Below are 26,058 nucleotides of genomic sequence, written 5' to 3'. Positions count from 1 at the left end.
CTGACAGTTAGACTTACAGGTTATCTCGTGGTCTTTTGTTTGAATTGTTTATGTGTCCGCTGTGCGGGGGAAATGATAATGCAAGCGGAACTACGTAGCTAATACTGTTGTAACGGGGATCGTTATTGTAGCAACACACCTTTGGAGGGAAGGCAATCCTGCGCTGCGTTAGCTAAGTTTTCATGTCATCGGGAGTAGTTCATAAAGGTTGAAGAGTATGTTAGGATGAAGTGTGAATTCATGCCAGGAATAATAAGTGTGAAGTTTGATTTCCTCCCTTCTGTAATAAGCAGCCAATGAGGTATTTGTTCCTTTATTCATGTGTTAATCTGAACCTGTTATAACGCCGGTTAAACTGTTATGTATGTAAGCACTTCAGAGTTATACCAAGCTAATAAGTCACTCGTAAGATAAGGTTGTAAGAGTGTGCTTAACTGTATTTTTCATTTACTTTATAGTTCTCACGGAAGGTGATAATTCTGACTAAACTACAGAATAAAGCCGCCAGTTAAAATCAAGGAACGGTTGTGCTCGTGGTTACTGAAGGGAGCTACAGATTAAACCACATGATCATTACACAGGTGCACCTTCTGACAATAAAATGCCACTCTAGAATGTCCAGTGTTGTCACAACACAATGCCACAGAAGTTTTAAGCGAGCGTGCAATTGAATTTTTTTATTTAAATGTGAAAAGTAAAATATGGTATGGTCAGCCATAAACTACGGACAACGAACACAATTGCATTTATTGATTAGCAATTGGATGCACAAAAATACCGTGATGAGATCCTGAGCCCCATTGAGGCTTTTTTTTTCTGTGACCATATCTGTATTCCCATTCATGTGAAATCCATCAATTAGGGCCTAAGGAATTTATTTCAATTGACTGATTTCCTCATATGAACTATAACTCAATTAAATCTTAAATTGTTGCATTTTGTTCAGAATATTTTTTTCTATTAAAGTGTGATTTCATTTGTTTTTTTGTGTGGAAAACCTGAAGAAATGGGAAAACAAACCTGGAAAAACAGAATAGCATTTTGGGGAAAATTCAATGGAATCGGGAAGAAAATTAGGGCCCTGCAATTCACATGAATGTAGTGTTAATAAACTACTTCCTTTAGCCCAGCATCCTACATAGTTCTTGGGAGAATCTCAATTGCATAGTCCTCGTGTCCTCTCCTCAGAAATATTGAATTTAAAAAAGGGGGGGGTTTGAGAAGGCGAGGAGATGGGACGCAAGGAGTATGCATGCAATTGCGATTTGCCCCTCGACTTGATTTCTATTGTGAATGATTTGGTTTCGGTCTAGAGAAACGGCGAATCTGGCTCACAAAAAAGACTTCGGTCAATTTGTAGTTTAATAGCCCAAAAATTATAATTTGGTTGGTCGCTCAGCACTAACAAATATAACGCACCCATGTATTCTCCCTCAGTGGTAACTTGTGAAGAACCAATTGATATAATGAATGGCATGATCTCAGAGAAGCCTGACAAACAGTTTCCAGAGTATGGGGATGTCATACAGTATTCCTGTGATGAAGGTTACACCCTCATTGGAAACAAATCCATTGAGTGTGAAGAAGATGGTGAATACAACTCATTCCTTCCTGAATGCAAAGGTATGGATTCCATTTATGTTTGATAAATGATCTGCCAACACCCTACATCTAGACACTGCAGGCATCCGCTGGTTGAATCAACGTTGTTTCAATGTAATTTGTCACCCTATTGTGAGTGACATGGAAAACACATTTGGATTTGCAAAAAGTAATCAACCAGTACTGTTTGTTATTCCAACCAGTGTTGTAAGCATTGTAATTGATCTAAAACTTCAACTTAAATAATTAATTAATTACTTAACTAACAGGTTACATCAATCAAATTTCAACATAATCATCAGAACAATGTTTGTTGAAATTTTCATAGAAAATTCCACGTAGAAATGTTAACTCTTTTCTGTCCTATAGACCCCTTTCTATGTTTGCAAACATTGCTGCACGAGGGCAATGCATGGAAGTTGGCAGCAGAAGATGCAGTTCTTATAGAACGGCAGCAAAAAAGCCTCTTTACATGTTGCTTATGAGTGCATTTCACACTACTTTTGGATTATAATTGGATTTTAAGGCTCATATGAATGTCCTGCTTAATATAATGTTTGTCATCATTGCAAATCAATTGCATTATACTTTAAAAACTTAAAAACTTCAACCAGTAAAATGACTCTTAGGCTGTAGCAAAAGCTAGCCAATGTCAATGAGCGTTACCATTCCAGCAAACAACTGCTGCATCCAAAATAATTATTTTGCAAAGATCACAAGCAAAAAATAATATTAGACTGTTCAAATGATAATCAAGACGTAATTGTAAGCTGATCAGAACCCCAACATTTTGTTTAGAAGTAATAAAAACCTAAATTTAGGCTGTTGAATGGGCGCAGATGGCAATGACTTAGCTCAGTTGGTAGAGCATGGCGCTTGTAACGCCAGGGTAGTGGGTTCGATCCCCGGGACCACCCATACGTAGAATGTATGCACACATGACTGTAAGTCGCTTTGGATAAAAGCGTCTGCTAAATGGCATATATTATTATATTATTATATTTACTGCCGCCAAGTGTCGCGAGCATCTGTGCATGACGTCAGTGTGTCGTGTACTGGAAAAGGGTCTATAGTCAATATTGGGTGTTTGAAATTATTATTAATTTAATATTTGATTAGACATATTTGATTTGACCTTTCAATGTTGATAGTAAAATGGTATGTTTGAATCAACCTCATTGATTCAATGTCATGCCACTAACTTAACTAAAGAGGTATATTGAAGTAAAATGTGAAGCCACAGTTAAACGATTGCTGCTTGAACAGTGACTCCTTTTGGTAAACGTGTTTTCAAGAGATTCCATGTCACAATAGGTTGACAAATGACTTTGAAACAACGTTGATTCAACTGCGTGCCCAGTGGGTTGCACCATCAGACTATGATAAGGAACATTGTCATTGATCGTTCTTCTTTAAATCCCTCTGTGTAACATGTAACAGTGGTGTATGCATGAATGTGCAATACATAAACATTGTGCATTTCTATTTCATAGATGTCAATGACCTTCCTTTGAAACCAACAACCATATCAGCATCAATGACAACATCGACTGTTGCACCCACAATACAAGGTAGAGCAAATCCAAGTAAATCTAGCCCAGTGTAATCAAGGGCTTGATGTTCAATTGAATCAACTGTTAGACTTCTCTAGAGTCTAGACCATGACAATAACTTTCACTCCCTATCCATGATTATATAATAATTTGCAGTTTCAGGGACGCATCATAGCATTGGTGAACATGACACCAACACAGCTACAAGCTAATTCAAGTGATTCTTTAATGTTAACATTGGTGTACATAGGGCTGTTACGGTGACTGTATTACTGCCAAACTGGTGATCACGAGTCATGATGGCAGCCAAATTCCACTTGACCGTTTAGTCACAGTAATTAGGCTTCTCCAAGCTCTGCTGCTGATGGTCATTAGTAGCCTTCCAAACTTGCTAACTGCCTAATACTCAGCACTCTATTGTCCCTCTAATCACTGACATCAATGCAAATGTAATCGAAAATCTAATTAAACACTTCATGAGAGCATGTTGCTTAACATTTTTATAGGCTATGCAAATGCATGAGAACTGAGTGATGGCCTCTTAAAAAGAGTATCCCATCAGCTTTCTATAGGCTAGAACTACTATTTATTTCAACGTTCCTAATATTAAGCACATTGTAAAGGGAAGCAACAGAAGTATAACCTACCTGGCTGGCACAGGAAAAGCGTCCTCTATTAGCTATATAAGTGCATCGACAACATGTATTGTTTTCCCCTGCCCCTGTTTTGAGACCGGTGCGTGATAATGGTCCATTATGAGTCAAAACAAATTTCACACATTATTTAGTATACAGTTCATTCGGAAAGTATTCAGACCCCTTCCCTTTTTCCACATTGTGTTAGGTTACAGCTACAGACAATACCCCATAATGACAAAGCAAAAAAACAGTTTTTAATAAAACATTAACAGAAATACCTTATTTACCTAAATATTCAGACCCTTTGCTATGAAATATTCTACAACTTGGAGTCCACCTGTGGTAAATACAATTCATTAGGCATGATATGGAAAGGCACACCTGTCTATATAAGGTCCCACAGTCGACAGTGCATGTCAGAGAGAAAACCAAGCCATGATGTCGAAGGAATTGTCTGTAGAGTGCCTAGACAGGATTGTGTCGGCACAGATCTGGGGAAGAGTACCAAAACATTTCTGCAGCATTGAAGGTCCCCAAGAACAGTGTCCTCCATCATTCTTAAATGGAGGAAGTTTGGAACCACCAAGAGTCTTCCTAGATCGTCCGTCCGGTTTAATTGAGCAATCGGGGGGGAAAAGGGCCTTTGTCAGGGAGGTGACCAAGAACCTGATGGTCACTCTGACAGAGCTCCAGAGTTCCTCTGTGGAGATGGTTGTCCTTCAGGAAGGTTCTCCCATCTCTGCAGCTCTCCACCAATCATGCCTGGTAGAGTGGCCAGACCGAAGCCAATACTCTGTAAAAGACACATGACAGCCCGCTTGGAGTTTTCCAAAAGGCACCTAATGGACTGATCATGAGAAAAAATATTCTCTGGTCTTATGAAACCAAGATTGAACTCTTTTGGCCTGAATGCCAAGTATCACGTTTGGAGGAAACCTGGCACCATCCCTACCGGGAAGCATGGTGGTGGCAGCATCATGCTGTGGGGATGTTTTTCAGTGGCAGAGGCTGGGAGACTGGTCAGGATCGGGGGAAAGATGAATGGCACAAATTAGAGATCCTTGATGAAAACCTGGCCAGGATCTCAGACTGGGGTGAAGGTTCACCTTTGAACAGCACAATGACCCTAAGCACACAGCCAAGACAATGCAGGAGTGGCTTCGGGTCAAGTCTCTGAATGTTCTTGAGTGGCCCAGCCAGAGCCCGGACTTAAACCCAATTGAACATCTCTGGAGAGACCTGAAAATAGCTGTGCAGCTATACTCCCAATCCAACCTGACAGAGCTTGGGAGGATCTGCAGAGAAGAATGGGAGAAATTCCCCAAATAAAGGTGTGCCAAGCTTGTAGCATCATACCAAAGACTACTAGAGGCTGTAATCCCTGCCAAAGTAAAGGGTCTGAATTCTTATGAAAATGTGATTTCAGTTTTTTATTTTTTATACATTTGCAAAACATTTTAACCTGTTCTTGCTTTGTCATTATATGGGATAGTGTGTGTAGATTGAGAGGGGGGGGAATTATTTCCATTTTAGAATAGGGCTGTAACAAAATGTGGAAAATGTCAAGGGGTCTGAATACTTCCGCATGCACTGTATGTAAAGACTAGATTAAATCAAGAACAGTCTGATTGGGTGACAATATTAGCCTATCACTTGTGAATGATGCCCAGCTTGTGTGCAGTAAGGCAAGAAACTGCGACTTCTTAAAATCATAGTCGCACACCTAGGCCTATGTTTTGGTAAGTGGCCAAATACATTCTTAAAATTAAGCACATTAATCAGCTTTACAACCAGTGTAGTGCCTAACTGGCATACACTACCATTCAAAAGCTTTTTTTTGTCCATTTAAATTAACATATTGATCAGCAATACAGTGTAGACATTAATGTTGTAAATGACTATTGTAGCTGGAAACAGAAGATTTTTTAAATGGAATATCTACATAGGTGTACAGAGGCCCATTTTTGTAAGCAACCATCACTCCTGTGTTCCAGTGGCACGTTGTGTTCGTAGCTAAACCAAGTGTATCATTTTAAAAGGCTAATTGATCATTAGAAAACCATTTTACAAATATGGTAGCATAGCTGAAAACTGTTGTGCTGAACCAGAATAGAAAGAGTGGGAGGCCCCAGTGCACAACTGAGCAAGAGGACAAGTACATAGTGTCTAGTTTGAGAAACAGACTCCTCACAAGTGCTCAACTGGCAGCTTCATTAAATAGTACACACAAAACACCAGTCTCAACGTCAACAGTGAAGAGGAGATTCCGGGATGCTGGCCTTCTAGGCAGAGTTGCAAAGAAAAAGCCATATCTCAGACTGGCCAAATAAAACAAAGATTAAGATAGGCAAAAGAACAGCCATTGGACAGAGATATGGCTTTTTCTTTGCAACTCCCGTTTAAAGGGATCGATATGACAACAGCCAGTGAAAGTGCAGGGTGCCAAATTCAAAACATCAAAAGGCTATCTTGTTGTTAATCCCACCAGTGTCTGATTTCAAATATGCTTTACAGCAAAAGCACCACAAACGATTGTTAGGTCACCACCAAACGACAAACACAGCCATTTTTTCCAGCCAAAGATAGCAGTCCCAAAAAGCACAAATGGAGAGAATTAATCACTAACCTTTGATCTTCATCAGATGACTCATAGGACTTCATGTTACACAATACATGTATGTTTTGTTTGATAAAGTTCATATTTATCAAAATATGAGTTTACATTGGGGCATTACATTCACTAGTTCCAAAAACATCCAGTGATTTTTGCATAGCCACATCATTCATCAGAAATACTCATCATAAATGTAGATGATAATACAAGTTCTACACATGGAATTATAGTTATTCTGCCCTTGAGGTCACCACAAAACAAGACAGATAGCAAACAAGTCTTCAATAAAATTTTTTCAGCCAAAGATAGCAGTTCCACTGAAAAGCACAAATTTGGAAAGAATTAAGGTACCATGCATCTGGCATGATCAAACCTAACCTAATTGATCTTCATCATTATCTAATAATGTATAACCATCTATGTAGACTAACAAAGCATATTACACTAGAAACATAACAAAATACAGTATGTATATTTTTTGTTTGATAAAGTTCATTATCAAAATACACAAAAGGCATTACATTGTGAGCAACATTGACATTAAGAAACTAGTTCAATAACAAAAACATAGCTAAATGCTTGTGATTTTTCCAAGGCTGAAGCCACAAGAAATAACAACATTGAAAGATACTCATCATAAATGTAGATGATAAACAAGTTCTGAACACATGCGTTGAATTATACCAGAAAGCGCCACTAGGGGGCAAATAACACCATTGAACACAATGAAAACAATTTACCCATTGTATTAAAATAATCTGTTATCTTCTAACAGGAAAACTTTAATGCAACCGCTGTGAATTTCAAAAAAACAAATAAGCAAACCATGCAATAATCTGAGACTGCGCTCAGAAGAAATAGTCACAATAGCCGCCATGTTGGCGTCAACATAAACAAGAAATTACATAAATATTCCCTCACCTTTGATCTTCATCAGAAAGCACTCCAGGAATCCCATGTCCACAATAAATGTTTGTTTTGTTCGATAATGTCCGTTATTTATTTCCAAATTCCTCCTATTGTTAGCGCGTTTGGTATATATATCCAAACGCTAATTCTGGTCAGCGTTACGGCGGACAAAAACTTAAAGGTTATATTACAGGTCGAAGAAACATTTCAAAAAGTACAGAATCAATCATTAGGATGTTTTTAACATATGGCTTCAATAAAGTTCCAACCGGAGTATTCCTTTGTGTCTTGATGAGCAATGGAACGCAAGTGGATACCATGAGGAATGCGCGTGATCAGAAAATTGTTGACTGCCAGTTAATCTCATTCAATAATTAATATTTCGGTTGACATCTATTGGAAGCCCTAGAAAGTAACATTAATATCTCAGATTTCAATGGGAACCTTGGTGAATACATACCAAGCTCAGATTTCTCACTTCCTGTTTTGATTTCTCCTCAGGATTTTGCCTGCCATATGAGTTGTTATACTCACAGACATCATTCAAACAGTTTTAGAAACTTTCGAGTTTTCTATCCAATACTAATAATAATATGCATATATTAGCAACTGAGGAGCAGGCCATTTACTTTGGGCAATTTATTCATCCAAGATACTCAATACTGCCCCCCCCCCTGCCATAAGTTAATTCACTCTATCATAATTCCAGTGGGTCAGAAGTTTACATACACTAAGTGTACTGTGCCTTTAAACAGCTTAGAAAATTCCAGAAAATGATGTTGAAGCTTCTGATAGGCTAATTTACATCATTTGAGTCAATTGGAGGTGTACCTGTGGATGTATTTCAAGGCCTACCTTCAAACTCGGTGCCTCTTTGCTTGACATCATGGGAAAGGCAAAAGAAATCAGCCAATTCTCAAGAAAAAATGTAACCACGTTCATCTGTACAAACAATAGTACGCAGGTATAAACACATGAGACCACACAGCTGTCATACCGCTCAGGAAGGAGACTCGTTCTGTCTCCTAGAGATGAACGCTCTTTGTTGGCGAGAACTGCAAATCAGTCCCAGAACAACAGCAAAGGACCTTGTGAAGATGCAGGAGGAAACGGGTGCAAAAGTATCTGTATCCACAGTAAAACAAGTCCTATATTGACATAACCTGAAAGGCCATTCGGCACGGAAGAAGCCACTGCTCCATAACCGCCATAAAAAAGCCAGACTACGGTTTGCAACTGCACATGGGGACAAAGATTGTACTTTTTGGAGAAATGTTCTCTGGTCTGATGAAACAAATATAGAACTGTTTTGCCATAATGACCATAGTTATGTTTGGAGGAAAAAGGGGGATGTTTGCAAGCTGAAGAACACCATCTCAACCATGAAGCACGGGGGTGGCAGCATCAAGTTTTGGGGGTGCTTTGCTGCAGGAGGGACTGGTGCACTTCACAAAATAGATGGTATCATGATTAAGGAACATTATGTGGATATATTGAAGCAACATTTCAAGACATCAGTCAGAAAGTTAAAGCTTTGTTGCAAATAGGTCTTCCAAATGGACAATGACCCCAAGCGTACTTTCAAAGTTCTGGCAAAATGGCTTGACAAAGTCAAGGTATTGGAATGGCCATCACAAAGCCTTGACCTCAATCCCTTAAATCTGTGGACAGAACTGAAAAAGTGTGTGCGAGCAAAGGACTACAAACCAAAGGAATGGGCCAAAATCCACCCATCTTATTGTGGGAAGCTTGTGGAAGGCTACCTGAAACGTTTGACCCAGGTTAAACAATTTAAAGGCAATCCTACCAAAAACTAATTGAGTGTGTGTAAACCTCTGACCCACTGGGAATATGATGAAAAAAATAAAACCTGAAATAAATCATTCTCTACTATTATTCTGACATTTCACATTCTTAAAATAAAGTGGTGATCTTATCTGACCTAAGACTGGGAATGTTTACGAGGATTAAATGTCAGGAATTGTGAAACTGAGTTTAATTAAATGCATTTGGCTAAGGTGTATGTAAACTTCCGACTTCAACTGTAGGAGGACTTGTTTCTTAACCACTCAACACAGAATAGTTGCAAATCCCGCAAATCATTGAAAATATTGTTTCTCTTCAGCTATGTTCAATTGTATTCTTCATACTATAAAATAATGCCACAGAATATAAAGCAAATCTTGTCTGCTAAATTAGTAGTCTTGCCCACAGTCATATGGCATAGCCAGATCAGGGCTTAACATAAGGACAAGTCAGAGTATGCTGTTCTGTTCTTCTGAATATACTCTTCATATCATGTTTCTGTAGACCTGTCTAAAATAAATGGATTGGTTGTGATGGTGTAGGCTATATCAATTTATTTTTAAAATGTAGATATTCCAAAGGTCTGCATCAGTGGCCATAGCACTAGGTGTACACATATAAACAAAAATGACAGCACTGCATAAAGGTGCAACACATAATAACCATTGTGCATTTCTATTTCATAGATGTCAATGACATTCTTTTGAAACCAACATCAGCATCAATAACATCGACTGTTCCACCCACAATACAAGGTAGAGCAAATCCAAGTAAATCTAGCCCAGTGTAATCAAGGGCTTGATGATCAATTGAATCATCCATGTTAGACTTCTCTAGAGTCTAGACCATGGTAATAATTTTGTATTTGCAGTTTCAGGGAGACCTCATGGTATTGGTGAACATGACATCAACGCAGCTACAAGTAAGATTATTCAAGTGATTATTTTGTCGTTATAGATTTTTCCATCTCCCATTTGGCCAAACAATACTGACTGTCTTTCAGGGAATGCAGCAGTCGTGGGAATTGTGATCGTCATAGTCATAGGTAAGAAATATATCATTTGAAACCATCACAAATTAGAGTGAGATATGTCTGGTAAAAATTTGTCCAATAGGCTTTTGAATTTAACATGCTGACCACACCGCCCAGGTTACATGTGCGAGCATTGATAAATACATTTAGACATTGAATAACTTCTATAATTTCATCCAAACTACTTGCATGTGTGAACAAGCATCTGTGTAGCCAGGCACTAAAATAGAACTTGGTTCTTGCAAGTCCCGCCACTCCCATTTCTTCATTGGTTTTTGGAGCATATACGCACGGGGGTGACTGAAAGAGGAATGAGGTCCACACTCCAGTCGGTTGTGGTAATGCGCCTTAAAATTGGTTGCCAACCACCATATAAAATACACAGAAGACTGAACAAGGACATATTACTAGTATTAGGTTCTAATTTTCAGAGTAAATAACTCACTGATACTAGAGAAGCTTAACCAAGTTTAATTCTTCCCAAAGGGTCGATAAAGCTGGATTCAGACAAACATGTTTCTACCACCAAATTGTGTATATATATATATCTATCACTTTAGGCACTCCTCCTTCTCTCCGATCCTTACATCTTATGGTTTGACAGGAAGAGGGTAATAAACCATAATTTCTCACTTCAGGGCGATCTGACCTGACCTCAACCCCTCCTTCACCTAATCCACAATGTCCATCCGCTTTCCCTATCGCAGTCACATGACTGTAAGTCGCTTTGGATAAAAGCGTCTGCTAAATGGCATATATTATTATATTATGTGACTTCCTCCCGTCCACCCAACACATTCCAAAGCCATCTGTCTCCTACAGATAACCATTAACTAGCTAGCTAACTGTCCATGAATGTTTCATGTGTTTCGACCTGTCCCAAAGTTAATATAGTTCAGATTTTGTTTTGATATTTCAACCTGGCGTCCTGATCGCGTCTAGTGTGGATGGACAAAATCAACATGCGGACTACTCACGTGCCCGATGTAGTAAGGATGTGTTCTAACTAAACTGGATTCTTTGCTGTATACTGTACTGGGGTAAACATTCCCTTCTGTGACCCATCAAGAGTTTCCTTCACATGATTTGATCTGTTACACTAGTAGGCCTAGTCAAACTGCTGACTTTCCAATGTTACCAGGGTCGGGGTGGCAGGGTAGCCTAGTGGTTAGAGCGTTGGACTAGTGACCGGAAGGTTGCAAGTTCAAACCCCCGAGCTGACAGGGTACAAATCTGTCGTTCCCCTGAACAGGCAGTTAACCCACTGTTCCTAGGCCGTCATTGAAAATAAGAATTTGTTCTTAACTGACGTGCCTGGTTAAATAAAGGTAACGTAAAAAAAAAAAAACTGATTTGTATTACACTTTCTCTTGACCATTTGAAGATTATACAGGGGACTCATGATTGATTCCTTATCTTTTGCAGTTACACTTGTGCTGTTCGTGTATTATTGTTTTCAGAAGAGGAAAGGGTGAGAACCTACATTTGACAATTTCTCTTACTAGAAAATAGTGCACAATTTCACCTACAACTGAATCACAGATATTATTTTCCTCCTAACTATATATGCATTAACCACAACTTCTGCTAATGGACTTTACACAGTTCATTCAATCCACAAATGAATTATTTGGATAAACTAGCCATACAGCTGGCCAATTAATTGAACTAAACAATGCTGTTTACGGAATTACATAACCCATGAACTAACATTCAGTCTGGCGTTTCATATTCATGTATTCCCTATGATACCTGTGATTTGCATGATCAAACTTTTTGCTGGATACTTCAACATGCTACTGTACACGCCATAGTTGCCTTTGCCTGTTTTTGTCCATTCCGCTAAAGCTTTGTCTTTCCTGCTGGGTGTTGAAAAATCAAGGAAGTTGGGAAATCCTTTCCTAATGCACTCTCGGACAGAGATATTGGAATTGAAAAAGAGAATGGAGTATGTTGTTCAAAAGGGAGGTGGCTAGGAAGCTAGACCTACCATACACCGTGCTAAACTGACCAGCTGACTACCACACTGGAACACAGCTACCAAACTAAGCACTAAAATACTGTGATTATGTATGCCAATCTACTGTATTTCCTTACAGCACTATTATTTGTAAACATGATAATCCTGACACAATTTCATTATTTGAAAATGTTGCATAGCTCCTACCAGACAGGAGAAGACTCAAGAAGAAAAGAGGAGTTATTACAATTTCAAAATGACTAAGTTGAATGCCTACCCAAGGTATCTACAATTCATACGTGATTCTCTTAAACCCATTAAGAAAAAAATGTCCCATCTTTTAATCAAAGTCTTACTCATATGGCTATACAGTTTGTGGTTGTCTTTGAATGTGAGTAAACTATAGTTTCACTATTTAGATAACTGCTCTATTGACTCAATGCTTTGTCTAAAATATCTCATTTCTTTTTAGGGCTAGGACTGCTCCTATCTGCTAGTCTGGCATCTGTGTCCTTGAAAAGAAGTGCCCAGTAATTGTCTCAGACCATTCCCTGGTTGAACAAAGCCACTTAATTTACAGTGCCCTTTACATATGTGACATTACTGAATGGAAGTTATAATTGTACTTTTTTTATGATGTAAATATTTTTTGAAAGTCAATGTAAATGTTTTAACCCAATGTTTAATGTATTTATATTGAAAACTGGAACATGTGTAATAAAAAGCTGTTTGCCTACAAATTGCTAGTCAGCTGTGTTGAGTGGGTAGAAGGCCCTGTAATAAGATTAATGCACTAAACAAAAGGTATGATTGAGGCTCAAAGGCTGATCATCTCTGACCATTCCAAAATGTGTGCGGAATGATTGCGGCTCAAAGGAAAATAATCTGGGTCTGGTAACGCGGACATTCCTGTTAAATCTAACGTTACTGTATTTATTTTCAAGTAGGCTCAATGTGGGTCTGGGAAACCAGCTCATATTCATTTCCAGGCATCAAATGTGTGATTTAAATGAAAGGTTCGCCCATTTTGAATGTTTTTTTTTTTTGGTGCATCCGAGAGATGTTCTATCGATTCCCTGGGTCTTTTCATGTGTATCCGAGTTATTGGCGTTCAAGCAGACAGACATGTGGCCGGTATTACGTAGCACTGTGATAAAGTCCCTCTCACTACACTGGAAGTTAATAGGAATACAACTTTTATAACGCGAAAATGTCTATCATACATGTCAGACTGTAATACTGTCTGACGTCACAACTCGGGAGGATGTCTTCGTTCGAATGAGTGATGGATCATATTTTTGCGATATTTCTACCTCGAGAAATGTTTAATATGACGAATGGTCTAGCATATTGTTCATATTTGCCTCTTGTCCAGGGTGCATTGCATGGTGCTGTTGCCAAAGATCTTATAGAAATTCGTGCTAATGTAGTTATTTTAGCTAGTGCCCAATAGACTCCCATTCACTCCTTGAAGGAGAGCGCGTCTTATCGCAGAATTGCCCAGAATGCACCGCGCGGCTCCTTGGTGTAGCTTGGTCAGCGTTCCCCATCTCAAAAGTATATCTGCCGTTGCGAATGTTATACTCCATTCTTTGAGGCACATCGATCTGCAGGTTGAACGTGGTGAGATCGTAGACTCTTAAATTGATAGTGTAGTTTTTAGGCCATTTTACAGTTAACTAGCTACGTTACATGCTGATATTGTCTTTAGTTTTGTGTGTAGCTACGTTTGCTAGCTAGCCCATAGCGCGTAACATTGTGGATTTTGTAGTCGACTTTGTTGCTACCACTACTACGCCAAAATTAACCCTTTGTTCACAAAACAATATTGTTCTCACAGTGTTATTTAACACCGTGAATTAGTGGTTATTGGTGGATTAACAAAAATATTACTTTTAAAATATCTAAATCTCATGTCATTCTATGATAAACTGCCTTTTCTCCTTTTGAGAAATATTTGTGTAAATAAAGTAGTATGTACATTTTCTAATAATGATGGGGTTTGTTTTCTCAAGATAAGTACATTCCGAAAGTGTTGGGTGCAGGGACTTGTTAAAATAATATGTTTTACTTCTGTGCTGTTTAGAAGGCTCTTTCTGTTGCTCAAAAGAAGCAAGCTGCATAGTAATGGTGTGGCCACAACAATAGCCATGAGAGATGAGATCATCCATGCCAGACTACTGATTTAAACACCACTTTCACGTATTCTTGCAGAAATGACAAACATGTTGCCGTTATAAACCATTGCAATGAAGGAATGCATGATGAGTCAATATGTCCGTTATGACAGGTGTTTATGAAAGACTAAAGCATGTTAAACCAGTCTAACAAAATAGACAAATCACTGGCAAATGGAGAAACTCAATAGATACGTTCACAACCATGCTTACTGGGAAGAACCAAGCCATTATATAAACCTGACTTTGAACACATGGCCAGAAAAGCCCCTCGGTGCACTGTACTTACACTGCTCCATTGTGCGTCTGTCTACGGTCTCAGAGCCTTGAACTGTAGCTCTTATGATTGCAGGTCCCAGCATGAGGCTTCTGGTATCTGATGCAATGGAGACATTGAGGCAAAATGTCAATAAGTAACGCTTCACAACAGGGGACTGTACTTGGTGAAAATTCCTAAATGATGCAAATATTTATTTCTGTTCTGGTTACACATATTTCATAGATCATCAAAATAAATAAATGTACACTTGTAGGCTACAGTATGCTAAAAAAATACCTCCATACTGTACCTTCCCCCTCACCTGGATATAGACAGGTTATATGTGTAGTCTTTGTTGACAGCAGTTATAGAGCTAGATGCAAAAGCTGCTCTCAAGGTACAGTTAATATAAACCTGCAACACAACAATAAGGCAACAAGTAGCAGTGATAACTATGGCCATGGGTCTTTACTGATAGGCCACCACAGATATAGTATATGATGTTAGGAATGTGTGACTTTTTTCATAAATTATTTTATAATCTCACTTTTGATATGTCCATGTTTGAAAGCGGAAGGCATCCAGAAGAATTTTCAGAGTTCTGCTGTCCTCTCTAGCGAAGCTGAAGTCAGACAGAGAGACATGCATTTTGCCATCTACAAAGCAACTGGAGAGAAACCAGTCCACATCACAAAGAAAAATAAATTCAATCATGGCAAGGAAAGAAGAAGAAATTGAGATTGATGGAAATATGTACGTGGGTGAAACGGAGGAGTTTTTCTGTTTGTATTAAAGCCCTTCTTGGGGGGAAACTTATTCTGATTGGCTGGGCCTGGCTCCCCAGTGGGTCAGCCTATGCCCTCCCAGGCCCACCCATGGCTGTGCCCCAGCCCAGTCATGTGAAATCCAAAGATTAGGGCCTAATGAATTCATTTCAATTGACATTTCCTGATATGAACTGTAACTCAGTATAATCGTTGAAATGGTTGTATGTTGCATTTATATTTTGGTTCGGTATAGAACACAAGGCTTACCGTTGGCAACCTACAAGTGTTGATAGTGCCTTCTCCAGTACTATTAAATGTGCTGACAGACCTGTGAGTAAGCAGAGCAAGAAGGACAGACTGCCTTGTCTCCAGCATGAGTGCCCAAGGGGTGTCCAGGCTGGCTGCAACCCCTTGCTAGACACTCACCCTCCTAGTAGAAAAACACAGTTAAGAGGTGGGGAAATGAAAGTAAATATATTTTCACTACCTGTTAAATTTAGGTTCTCTTGATGGACATTTTTTTATTTGATGGCCTTCATCCATGATTGATTAATTTAAGCACTGTCTTAACCATCTCTTCACAATTCCTTAACAATCATCTTTTTAAGAGTGCTCTAACAAACTTAATCAGTATTTTTAGACACCAACAGCTGTGCTTATGAAGGCACATTTTGCCATCTCTTTACTGGGTACATTATTTTGTTACATACAGTACAGCTCGGGTCTAACACTGTGTGCACAGATGTACAAGAACACAGCCCTATATGCAAGATCGCACCAGCGTACAGAGTCAAATTATCTGTGTTATAAAAACATTGCATTTCAAATATGGGGTATATGTCCTTCACAGGCAGCTGGGGTTGTGTTGGTACAAACAATAACCTCAAAACTGATGGAGCGGTAGAACAGTGTTTTGAAGTAGATAACCCCCTTTGTCATCTGGTTGGCTGGATGGAGGGAGGACAACATGTAGGCTAATGCATAGCAGTTAAGGTTAATACACATAATAAATATTTGGATTTAACAAATTAATCAAATTATATTCTTGCCATTTTAGATTAATCAATGTCTGTCAATTACAGACTGATTAGACATTTTCTATTACCATACTTAGTGTATGATGGTGATGGGCTGTGTTGCCTGTCTTCACAGTGAAAGGCTGCCGCCTTGTGGTATTAGTACGGGTTAGTGATAAATCTGCAAACTACTGCTCTGCATACCGAGTGATGTTTCCAAAGGGTAAGTAAAATAGATCCACTCGGGAGACAAGCAACCGATCCCACCCTTACGAAAAAAGATTACAGTCAGAGTGCAGTATGCTGCAAATATTTTTTTACTGCAGTCATTTTGCAGTGTAACCGATCAAGGAACAGAAGAAGCGAGAGGTAAAACAACCCAAAATCGGTCTTCTCCAGCAGGGGGCGTACATGACCCATCAAGTTAGCCAGGTATGTCTGACGGTGATTACGGCTATCGTATAATAATGCTCAAATATTTGTATCTGGAATTTGTCTTTCAGCATCAGTAGAACACACCCAACTCTCCACCAGTCATACATGGAGAATGGTCTAATGCCTCCCATCGAAAAGAGAGCTGGCCCAAGCAAGCATGAGGACTTGCAGCAAGTTGTGAACTTAATCAACAACTACACAGAGGATAATGCAATAATATCACCAGGACACAAACACTTCGGTGGAAAGCTGCTGCCATCCCATGTGACACTAGCAGCGATGTGGCATCTCTACAAGGAATCGATGACATCACTTGGTATGTAAAGCATAAATACGTTTTGATTATTTAATTGACCTCCAACATGATTGGCACTACTTTTATTGACCTCACATTATTTTTGTATTTTCCAGAGGCTCCACCACAGTCTGTACCTTCATTTCCTGATCACAGGCCACACCTGGCTTCAGCCTCATTTTGAGGTCACAGGCCATTCAAATGCTTGTCTATGGAATATTCAAAGGAATTCCTCCCAGATTGCAGTTCCTATGGCTTCCACTAGATGTCAACAGTCTTTAGAAAGGGTTTCAGGCTGTTTTTATTTATTTATTTGTTTTTAGTTGTAGTTTTTCAAGGTGGCTCTCATTTTGACTGTAGTCTTGCTGCTCAGCCACTTGACCCTGATGGGCATATAACTACCTTATTTATCCCTGATATTGAACATGACATTCCATCTGAAATTTTCGTTTATTTACATATTAGGGTACCTGAGGATTGATTAGAAACGTTGTTTGGCTGTTTGGACAAAGTTTACCTGTAACCTTTGGGATTGCTTTGTCTGCATGTTGAAGATGTGGCTGGGGGGTGAGATTACTGAATCAAAGGCGCCAACTAAACTGACAAGTTTTTGGGATATAAAATATTTTTTCGAACAAACGACCATTTGTTGTTAGCTGGGACCATTGGGATTGCAAACAGGAAGATCTTCAAAGGTAAGTGATTTATTTTATCTCTATTTTTGATTTTTGTGACGCATCTGCTGATTTGGACAATATTTTTAATGCTGGTGTATGCGGGGCGCTGTCCTCAGATAATCGCATGGTATGCTTTTGCTGTAAAGCCTTTTTGACATCTGACAAAGCGGCTGGATTAAAAAGGAGTTAGGCTTTTAAACAATGTAAGACACTTTTATTTTCATGAATGATTTAATAAAGGATTTTTGTCTTTTGAATTTAGCGCTCTGCAAAACATTCAAAGGATGTTGTCAAAGGTGGGGCACAAGTTTCCCACCTTTCAAAAAATGCCTTTTTCTTTGTATTATCTTTTGCCAGAAATGTTGTTACATTCCTCTGACATTAATTTCACATTTCCACAAACTTCAAATTGTTTCCCTTAAAATGGTATCAATAATATGCATATCCTTCCTTTGGTCCTGAGCTACAGGCAGTTAGATTTGGGTATGTCTTTCATGAGAAAATTGCAAAAAAAGGGGTTTGATCCTTAAGAGGTGTTTGATTGTCGGAGTAGAGGACCTTGAGCATTTCAGGTAAAATAATAGCCCATGTTTAGGTACCAGGACAAATTAGCTAGCTTTGCTGCCCTGTTTCCAATCGTCCACATGGTTGGGAGAATATTAGTAAGTAAATACATTTTGAAAATGTAAAAAACATGATGCATTACTAGCTAACTAGCCACAGTGCAGGCTAACTCAAATGTGCTGCTAACATACAGTGGCAAGAATTTGATCTGATCTCCATCTAGGTCACAACAATAGACAAACACAGCCTGCTTAAACTAATAACACACAAACAATTATATGTTTTCATGTCTTTATTGAACACACCGTGTAAACATTCACAGTGCAGGGTGGAAAAAGTATGTGAACCCTTGATTTAATAACTGGTTGACCCTCCTTTGGCAGCAATAACCTTTACCAAACATTTTCTGTAGTTGCGGATCAGACCTGCACAACGGTCAGGAGGAATTTTGGACCATTCCTCTTTACAAATCTGTTTCAGTTCAGCAATATTCTTGGGATGTCTGGTGTGAACTGCTCCCTTGAGGTCATGCCACAGCATTCCAATTGCACATTTGAGGTCAGGACTCTGACTGGGCCACTCTAGAAGGCGTATATTTTTCTGTTGAAGCTATTCTGTTGTTGATTTACTTCTGTGTTTTGGGTTGTTTTCCTGTTGCATTGAAAACTTCTGTTGAGAATCCATCCTGCATTTTTTTTTTAGTCCTAGCATTCTCCTGCAAAATATCTTGATAAACTTGGGAATTCCCTCCCAGATTAGCAAGTTCCAGGCCCTTAGGCAGCAAAGAGCCCCAAACCACCTTGTGCCAGAGGAGAAGCCTGCTGCTCTGCAGGATGTTTTAATGATGGGGTCCAACAATGCAGCAAAAGAGGCAATCTGTGTGCGGGAGATCTTCACCGGCCTCCTTCTTTGAAGAGGGTGCTGTACCCTTGCAACACCATAGACTACACTATGCACAACCTAAGGCTCTTTTGAGAGCCATCCACTTTTCAATAAGAGTATTCTTCCTTTTACTTAGCTATGTAAACTGCAGTTATTAAATTCCCAGTTTCAGGTGAGGCCACACACACAGATTCCTGTTGAAGGCAGGCACTTTAACTACCTTATTTTCTCAATAACAGTCTCTCTCCTTCACTTCATCCCTCTCTCCCCTTCTCCCTAAATCCTCTAGGTTATATCATCCGGTTTCTGTGAACCCCTGGCATCTGAACTTGCTACATAGTGCACAGCATGATCAGAGTTGAGGTCACTGGTCAGGTCAACAGGAAGTATTATTAAACAGATACTTTACATTGAAATACAGAAAGATTTTTAGTGCCAGAGTTAACCTCTTGCTCCTACCTGGTACGCAGGCGTCCCATCTAGAGCTCTGAAATGCAAAGCGCTACGCTAAATGCTAATAGTATTAGTTAAAACTCAAACGTTCATTAAAATATGACATGCAGGGAATTGAATTAAAGCTACACTCGTTGTGAATCCAGGCAACAATTCAGATTTCTAAAATGTTTTACGGTGAAAACATAGCAAATGCACATATTTATGTCAAACCACCACCGCAGACATAGCTCATTAGCATAGCCAAGTAGGAAAAAATATGCAATTTCAACAAACTTCAGGATTTTAAAAAAATCATTTCACTAACCTTTTGAAATCTTCATCAGATGACAGTAATATAACATTTACACAGTACATTCATTTTTTCAATAATCTGCAATATATATCCATAAATCTTTGATTTACAATGAGGACGTTCAAAAAATGCTTCAGGAAAATTAATGCCAAAACCCAATGTTTGACAAGCAGTGAAAGCAAAGATACAAGCTTTAGCCCTGTGACCAAAAGGTAGTACATGTAGGCAAGACGTAGGCAATTTGTTGGGAAAGATTGGGAAAGTGTAACCAAGTTACACATGGAATAAACAAACATACAGTCAATAATACAAAATGTCTATATACAGTGTGTGCAAATGGGGTAGGATAAGAGAGGTAAGGCAATAAATATGCCATAGTGGTGAAATAATTACACACATATAGCAATTAAACACTGTTTTGATAGATGTGCAGAAGATGAGTGTGCAAGTAAAGATACTGGGGTGCAAAGGAGCAAAATAAATAACAGTATGGGGATGTGGGTAGTTGGATGGGTTATTTACAGAACATTTTCAGCTGCTCTGACAGCTGGTGCTTAAAGCTAGTGAGGGAGATATGACCATTCCAGCTTCAGTGATTTTTGCAGTTCAGCAGTCATTGGGAAGCAGAGAACTGGAAGGGAAGGAGGAATTGGCTTTGAGGGGTGACCAGTGAAATACACCTCCTGGAGCGCGTGTTATGGGTGGATGCTGCTTCTGGAGACCAGTGAGCTGAGATTTGGGGAGCTTTACCTAGCAAAGACTTACAGATGACCTGGAGCCAGTGAGTTTGGTGACTGAATATGAAGCGAAGGCCAGCCAAAAGAGCATACAGGTCACAGTGGTGGGTAGTATATGGGGCTTTGGTGACAAAACGGATGGAACTGTGATAGACTGCATCCAATTTGCTGACCTTGCTGTAGAGTGTTGGAGGCTATTTTGTAAATTACATCGCAAAAGTCAAGGATCGGAAGGATAGTCAGTTTTACGAGTGTATGTTTGGCAGCATGAGTGAAGGATGCTTTGTTGTGAAATAGGAAGCCAACCTAGATGTAATTTTGAGAGATGCTTTGAGTCTGGAAGGAGAGTTTACAGTCTAACCAGACACCTAGGTATTTGTAGTTGTCCACATATTCTAAGTCAGAACTGTCCAGGGTAGTGATGCTGGACGGGCGGGCAGGTGTTTAACTACCTTATTGGTTGAAGAGCATGCATTTAGTTTTACTTGCATTTAAGAGCAGTTGGAGGTCACGGAAGGAATCCTGTGTGGCATTGAAGCGGTGTCTGGATGTTGGTTAACACAGTGTTCAAAGAAGGCCAGAAGCATACAAAATCTTGTCACTTCTGCGTAGAGGTGGATCCGAGAATCACCAACAGCAAGAGCGACATCATTGATGTATGCAGAGTATTATTAAAAAAAGTTGGCAGTAGTCCCAGATTGAACCCTGTGGCACCCCCATAGAGATTGCCAGAGGTCCGGACAACAGGCCCTCTGATTTGACACACTGAACTCTGTCTGAGAAGTAGTTGGTGAACCAGGCGAGGCAGTCATTTGAGAAACCAAGGCTGATGAGTCTGCCAATAAGAATTTGAAGATTGACAGAGTCAAAAGCCTTGGCCAGGTCGATGAATACAGCTGCACAGTATTGTCTCTTATCGATGGTGGTTATGATATCGTTTAGGACCTTGAGCGTGGCTGAGGTGCACCCATGGCCAGCTTGGAAACCAGATTGCATAGCGGAGAAGGTATGGTGGGATACAAAATGGTCGGTTATCTGTTTGTTAACTTGGCTTTCGAAATACCTTAGAAAGGCAGGGCTTTATAGATATAGGTCAGTGGCAGTTTGGGTGTAGTGTGTCCCCCTTTGAAGAGGGGGATGACCGCGGCAGCTTTCCAATCTTTGGGGATCTCAGATGATACGAAAAAGAGGTTGAACAGGCTAGTAATAGGGGTTGCAACAATTTTGGCAGATACCTGTAGAAAGAGAGGGTCCAGATTGTCTAGCCCGGCTGATTTGTAGGGGTCCAGATTTTGCAGCTCTTTCAGAACATCAGCTATCTGGATATGGATAAAGGAGAAATGGGGAGGCTTGGGCAATTTGCCGTGCGGGTTGCAGGGCTGTTGACCGGGGTAGGGGTTGCCAGGTGGAAAGCATGGCCAGCCGTAGAAAAATGTTTATTGAAATTCTCAATCAGATTTATCAGTGGTAACAGTGTTTCCTAGCCTCAGTACAGTGGGCAGCTGGGAGGAGGTGCTCTTATTCTCCATGGACTTTACAGTGTCCCAGAACTTTTTCGATGCAAATCTCTGTTTGAAAAAGCTAGCCTTTGCTTTCCTAACTGCCTGTGTATTTATTGGTTCCTAAATAAAGTTGCATATCGCGGGGGCTATTCGATACTAATGCAGTATGCCACAGGATGTTTTTGTGCTGGTCAATGGCAGTCAGGTCTGGAGTGAACCAAGGGCTATATCTGTTACAGGTTCTACATTTTTTGAATTGGGCATGCTTATTTAAGATGGTGAGGAAAGCACTTTTAAAGAATAACCAGGCATCCTCTACAGACTGAATGAGGTCAATATTCTTCCAGGATACCCGGGCCATGTCAATTAGAAAGTCCAACTCGCTGAAGTGTTTTAAGGAGCGTTTGACAGGGATGAGGGGTGGGGGTTTGACCGCAGACCCATTACGGACAAAGACAATGAGGCAGTGATCGCTGAGATCCCGGTTGAAGACAGCAGAGGTGTATTTGGAGGGCAGGTTGGTTAGGATGATATCTATGAGGGTCCCCATGTTTACAGATCTGGGGTTGTGCCTGGTAGGTTCATTGATAATTTGTGTAAGATTGTGGGCATCAAGTTTAGATTGTAGGATGGCTGGGGTGTTAAGCATGTCCCAGTTTAGGTCACCTAACAGTAGGAGCTCTGAAGATAGATGGGGGGCAATCAATACACATATGGTACAGCTGGGGGTAGATGGTGGTCTGTAGCAAGCGGCAAAGGTGAGACTTGTTTCTGGAAAGGTGGATTTTTAAAAGTAGAAGCTCAAATAGTTTGGGCACAAATCTGGATAGTAAGACAGAACTCTGCAGGCTAACTCTGCCCTCTTTGGCAATTCTATCTTGTCGGAAAATGTTATAGTTAGGGATGGAAATGTCAGGCTTTTCAGACACGGCTAGGACATCTGGGTTGGCAGAGTGTGCTAAAGCAGTGAATAAAACAAACTTAGGGAGGAGGCTTCTAATGTTAACATAAATGAAACCAAGGCTTTTACGGTTACATAAGTCAACAAATGAGAGTGCCTGGGGAATGGGAGTGGAGCTAGGCACTGCAGGGCCTGGATTAAATCTCCATCACCAGAGGAACAGAGGAGGAGTAGGATAAGTGTAGAAAAGGCCCATGGAGTTGGTGGAATAATCCTTTAATTCATTGCCACTTTCTCAGCTGGGCCAGGGGCGCTTTAATTGGGTCAGGTGGAAATGTCCAACATATCTCAACTCCATAAAAGGAGGAAATTGCCATCACCTGATCTCGCTGCTTTCTGTTCCTTAACTCTGTCTAATACAGAAGTTCTGTGCGTCCATGAATCCATGTAAATCCACCGACTCTGTTACCTTTCATCTGAGCTATCTGTGGCGATGGGGGGAGTGGGCCATCAGTTATTGCTTATAGTTATTACCGCGGAGTGCAGCTTGGAGCGCACACTTCAAACATATTGTGTAATGTGAATTGCCAATGATCATGGCCCTACAGATCCTCATAGGCCAATTATGCAATCGATATGGTTAATATGTAATGAAATTAATTATATGTACACATTAAGACAATTGAAAGGGTGAAATGAGAAACATCATTATTTGCTAACTGATCAACTTTGATACCAAATTAATGGGGATAGATTGAATAACCATTCACTGTTTGTATTCTTTCATGATTTATGATAAATAGTTACGAGCCTAAATGACTCACGGATGATTACTATTGACTTCTTAATGAACTGGATTGTTGACTTCCCTAATTATGTTAATCATGAATGATTGTTATGATATGATCTTTGGGATGAGGAATTTGATCGGATACATGTTATTTGTTTCCTTTGTGATGCAGCACAGACTACTCAGTAAATATACCACTTTATGGTTATAGGAATTCCTGCCTCAGTCTCATCCATTCCTCTGTCACCTGACACGTGACCACATGTTCACCTTCAATGTCAGTCATCCTACCCACACAGATTCCACTAATCTTTCAATAAGGGTACGGCTAAAGGCTATAAGAACTGGTCGCCTAGTACGTTCAGAACAGAGAGTAAAAGGAGCATGTTTCTGGGCACGGTAGAATAGATTCGAGGCATAATGTACAGACAAAGGATATGGTAGGATGTGAATACAGTGGAGGTAAACCTAGGCATTGAGTGACGATGAGGGAGATATTGTCTCTAGAAACATCATTTAAACCAGATGAGGTCACCGCATGGGAGGTGGAACTAAAGTGTTAACTATTAACATATTGAGCAGGGCTAGAGGCTCTACAGTGAAATAAGGCAATAATTACTAACCAAAACCTCAATTGACAAGGCATATTGACATTAGGGAGAGGCATGCGTAGCCGAGTGATTATAGGGGTCCAGTGAGTAGCTCGGCGGGCAGGGGACACTGCGATTCAGACAGCTAGCGGGCCGGGGATAGCAAGCTATTAGAAGGGCCTTAGAGGTACTTGCGATGGAAGAAGTCTGTTGTAGCCCCCTCGTGCTGTTACGTCAGCAGACCAGTCGTCATGGATCAGCAGGGCTCAGTTTGGTAAATAGGTCCAGGCCAATTGGCAAAATAGGTATAGTGGCCAAAGAATTTGTCCGATGCGCCCCTTCAGCTAACAGTCCGATATACTCTAGACAGCTAGTGGGCCGTGACTAGCAGGCTAGCAGATGGGCATTCAGGGGACATCTCGATGGAGGAGCCAGTTGAAAAAAAACCTTGGACGAATTACGTCGGTAGGCCAGTAATGATGGGTCGGCGGGGCTCCGTGTAAAATAGGTATTGTAGCCCAAAGAGTGGCTGATGGGAGTTTTGCTCTCGGTTTAAAATTATTTGCTTGCAAGTTTTGGGGTTTTGATGTCTTTTTGTTTACAATTATATACGTTTTGCTTCCAATTGTTTGGTTTTTGATTTCAACATCCATTATTTCACCCGTCCTTGAAAGTATAATGATTACATTCTAAACTTTATTTTTCAGGTTCAGGATTGATTTAATTTTGAATTCAATACATGTGGTGTGAATTTGACTCCATAGGACTCTGGCTGTGCTGAAGACTATGAATAGTTTCAACATTTTCAAAATAGGTGGTTTCTGTCTTGCAATGGAAGCCTCAACTGCAAGGGGTTTTGCGTTTCCACTCCTTTCTGGACGTCCCCATTGAAATGCATGACATCCGGCGCAACATAACGGAATGCTTATTGGTAATGTGAATGAGGGGATGGTTTGGGATTCAGCGTAAGTGTTGCAACGAAAACTGTTAAAGAATCAAACACCAAATGTAGCGAAACAGGGATGGAACTAATGACTGGAAGTCTATGGTAACAGCCAACTCACCTGAAAACCACTCACCTGCATCAACATGTCCTTCATTATGTCTCATAATGTGCAACATGAAAAACTATTCAAATTAAAAAGCTTTGCAATCTGAAGTCAATGAACATTTCACAACTGTGGCCCTTTGGCTCCCCTATGGTGAAGTCTACTTGAACTTTTGAGCAAAAAGAATGTGAGTTGGTCAAGGACAACTCCTAAATGTGTGGGTGAATCCAAGGGTGGTTTTCATCTTCTGTTCAGATGATATTCCCCCGACATTGTAACCGATTTCAAATGGTGCTAGAAATAGAGGAGACTCTAAACACCAAAAGAAAATGGTCAACCTTGGCAAGAGGGGTCATGAAGGAGGACGGCAAGGTGTGATCATGAGATTGCTGTCGCGGGGGGGGGGGGGGGGGTAGGCTGTGGTGGCGCTACAATTCCCAGAACATATTCTAGTGATACATATGACATTTACATCATTGGACACGGAAGGCAATGTTTTTATTGTCATGTGGTCCAGTCAGCAAATTACGTTAACAATATCCGCCATGCCAAAT

The 26,058-nt window shown here is 40.1% G+C and overlaps 1 protein-coding gene across 2 annotated transcripts; it reads left to right on the top strand.

Moving 5' to 3' along the window:
- The first annotated feature begins 701 nt into the window (after positions 1–701).
- Positions 702–12,855, top strand: LOC124004249 (complement decay-accelerating factor, GPI-anchored-like). 2 transcript variants are annotated; one of them, XM_046313032.1, is made up of 8 exons: positions 1,206–1,623; positions 3,096–3,173; positions 9,809–9,877; positions 9,994–10,044; positions 10,126–10,167; positions 11,581–11,626; positions 12,316–12,397; positions 12,588–12,855. In XM_046313032.1, the coding sequence occupies exons 1-7, from the start codon at positions 1,422–1,424 to the stop codon at positions 12,377–12,379; spliced, it is 552 nt and encodes a 183-aa protein (XP_046168988.1). In that variant the 5' UTR covers positions 1,206–1,421; the 3' UTR covers positions 12,380–12,397; positions 12,588–12,855. The 2 variants fall into 2 exon arrangements, with proteins under 2 accessions (XP_046168989.1, XP_046168988.1); XM_046313033.1 differs by lacking the exon at positions 12,316–12,397 and having other exon boundaries at positions 702–1,623.
- Positions 12,856–26,058: the final 13,203 nt, after the last annotated feature.

The sequence above is a fragment of the Oncorhynchus gorbuscha genome, linkage group LG18 (assembly GCF_021184085.1).
Source record: "Oncorhynchus gorbuscha isolate QuinsamMale2020 ecotype Even-year linkage group LG18, OgorEven_v1.0, whole genome shotgun sequence".
Taxonomy (NCBI): Eukaryota; Metazoa; Chordata; class Actinopteri; order Salmoniformes; family Salmonidae; genus Oncorhynchus; species Oncorhynchus gorbuscha.
This window is presented reverse-complemented; position numbering and strand designations above follow the sequence as displayed.

Excerpts from the sequence above, each read along its gene's own strand:
- LOC124004249 (XM_046313032.1), top strand. The coding sequence starts at position 1,422 with ATGTATTCTCCCTCAGTGGTAACTTGTGAAGAACCAATTGATATAATG. Across the intron at positions 1,624-3,095 it reads ATTCCTTCCTGAATGCAAAG|ATGTCAATGACCTTCCTTTG; the intron begins GTATGGATTCCA and ends TCTATTTCATAG. Across the intron at positions 3,174-9,808 it reads TGTTGCACCCACAATACAAG|ATGTCAATGACATTCTTTTG; the intron begins GTAGAGCAAATC and ends TCTATTTCATAG.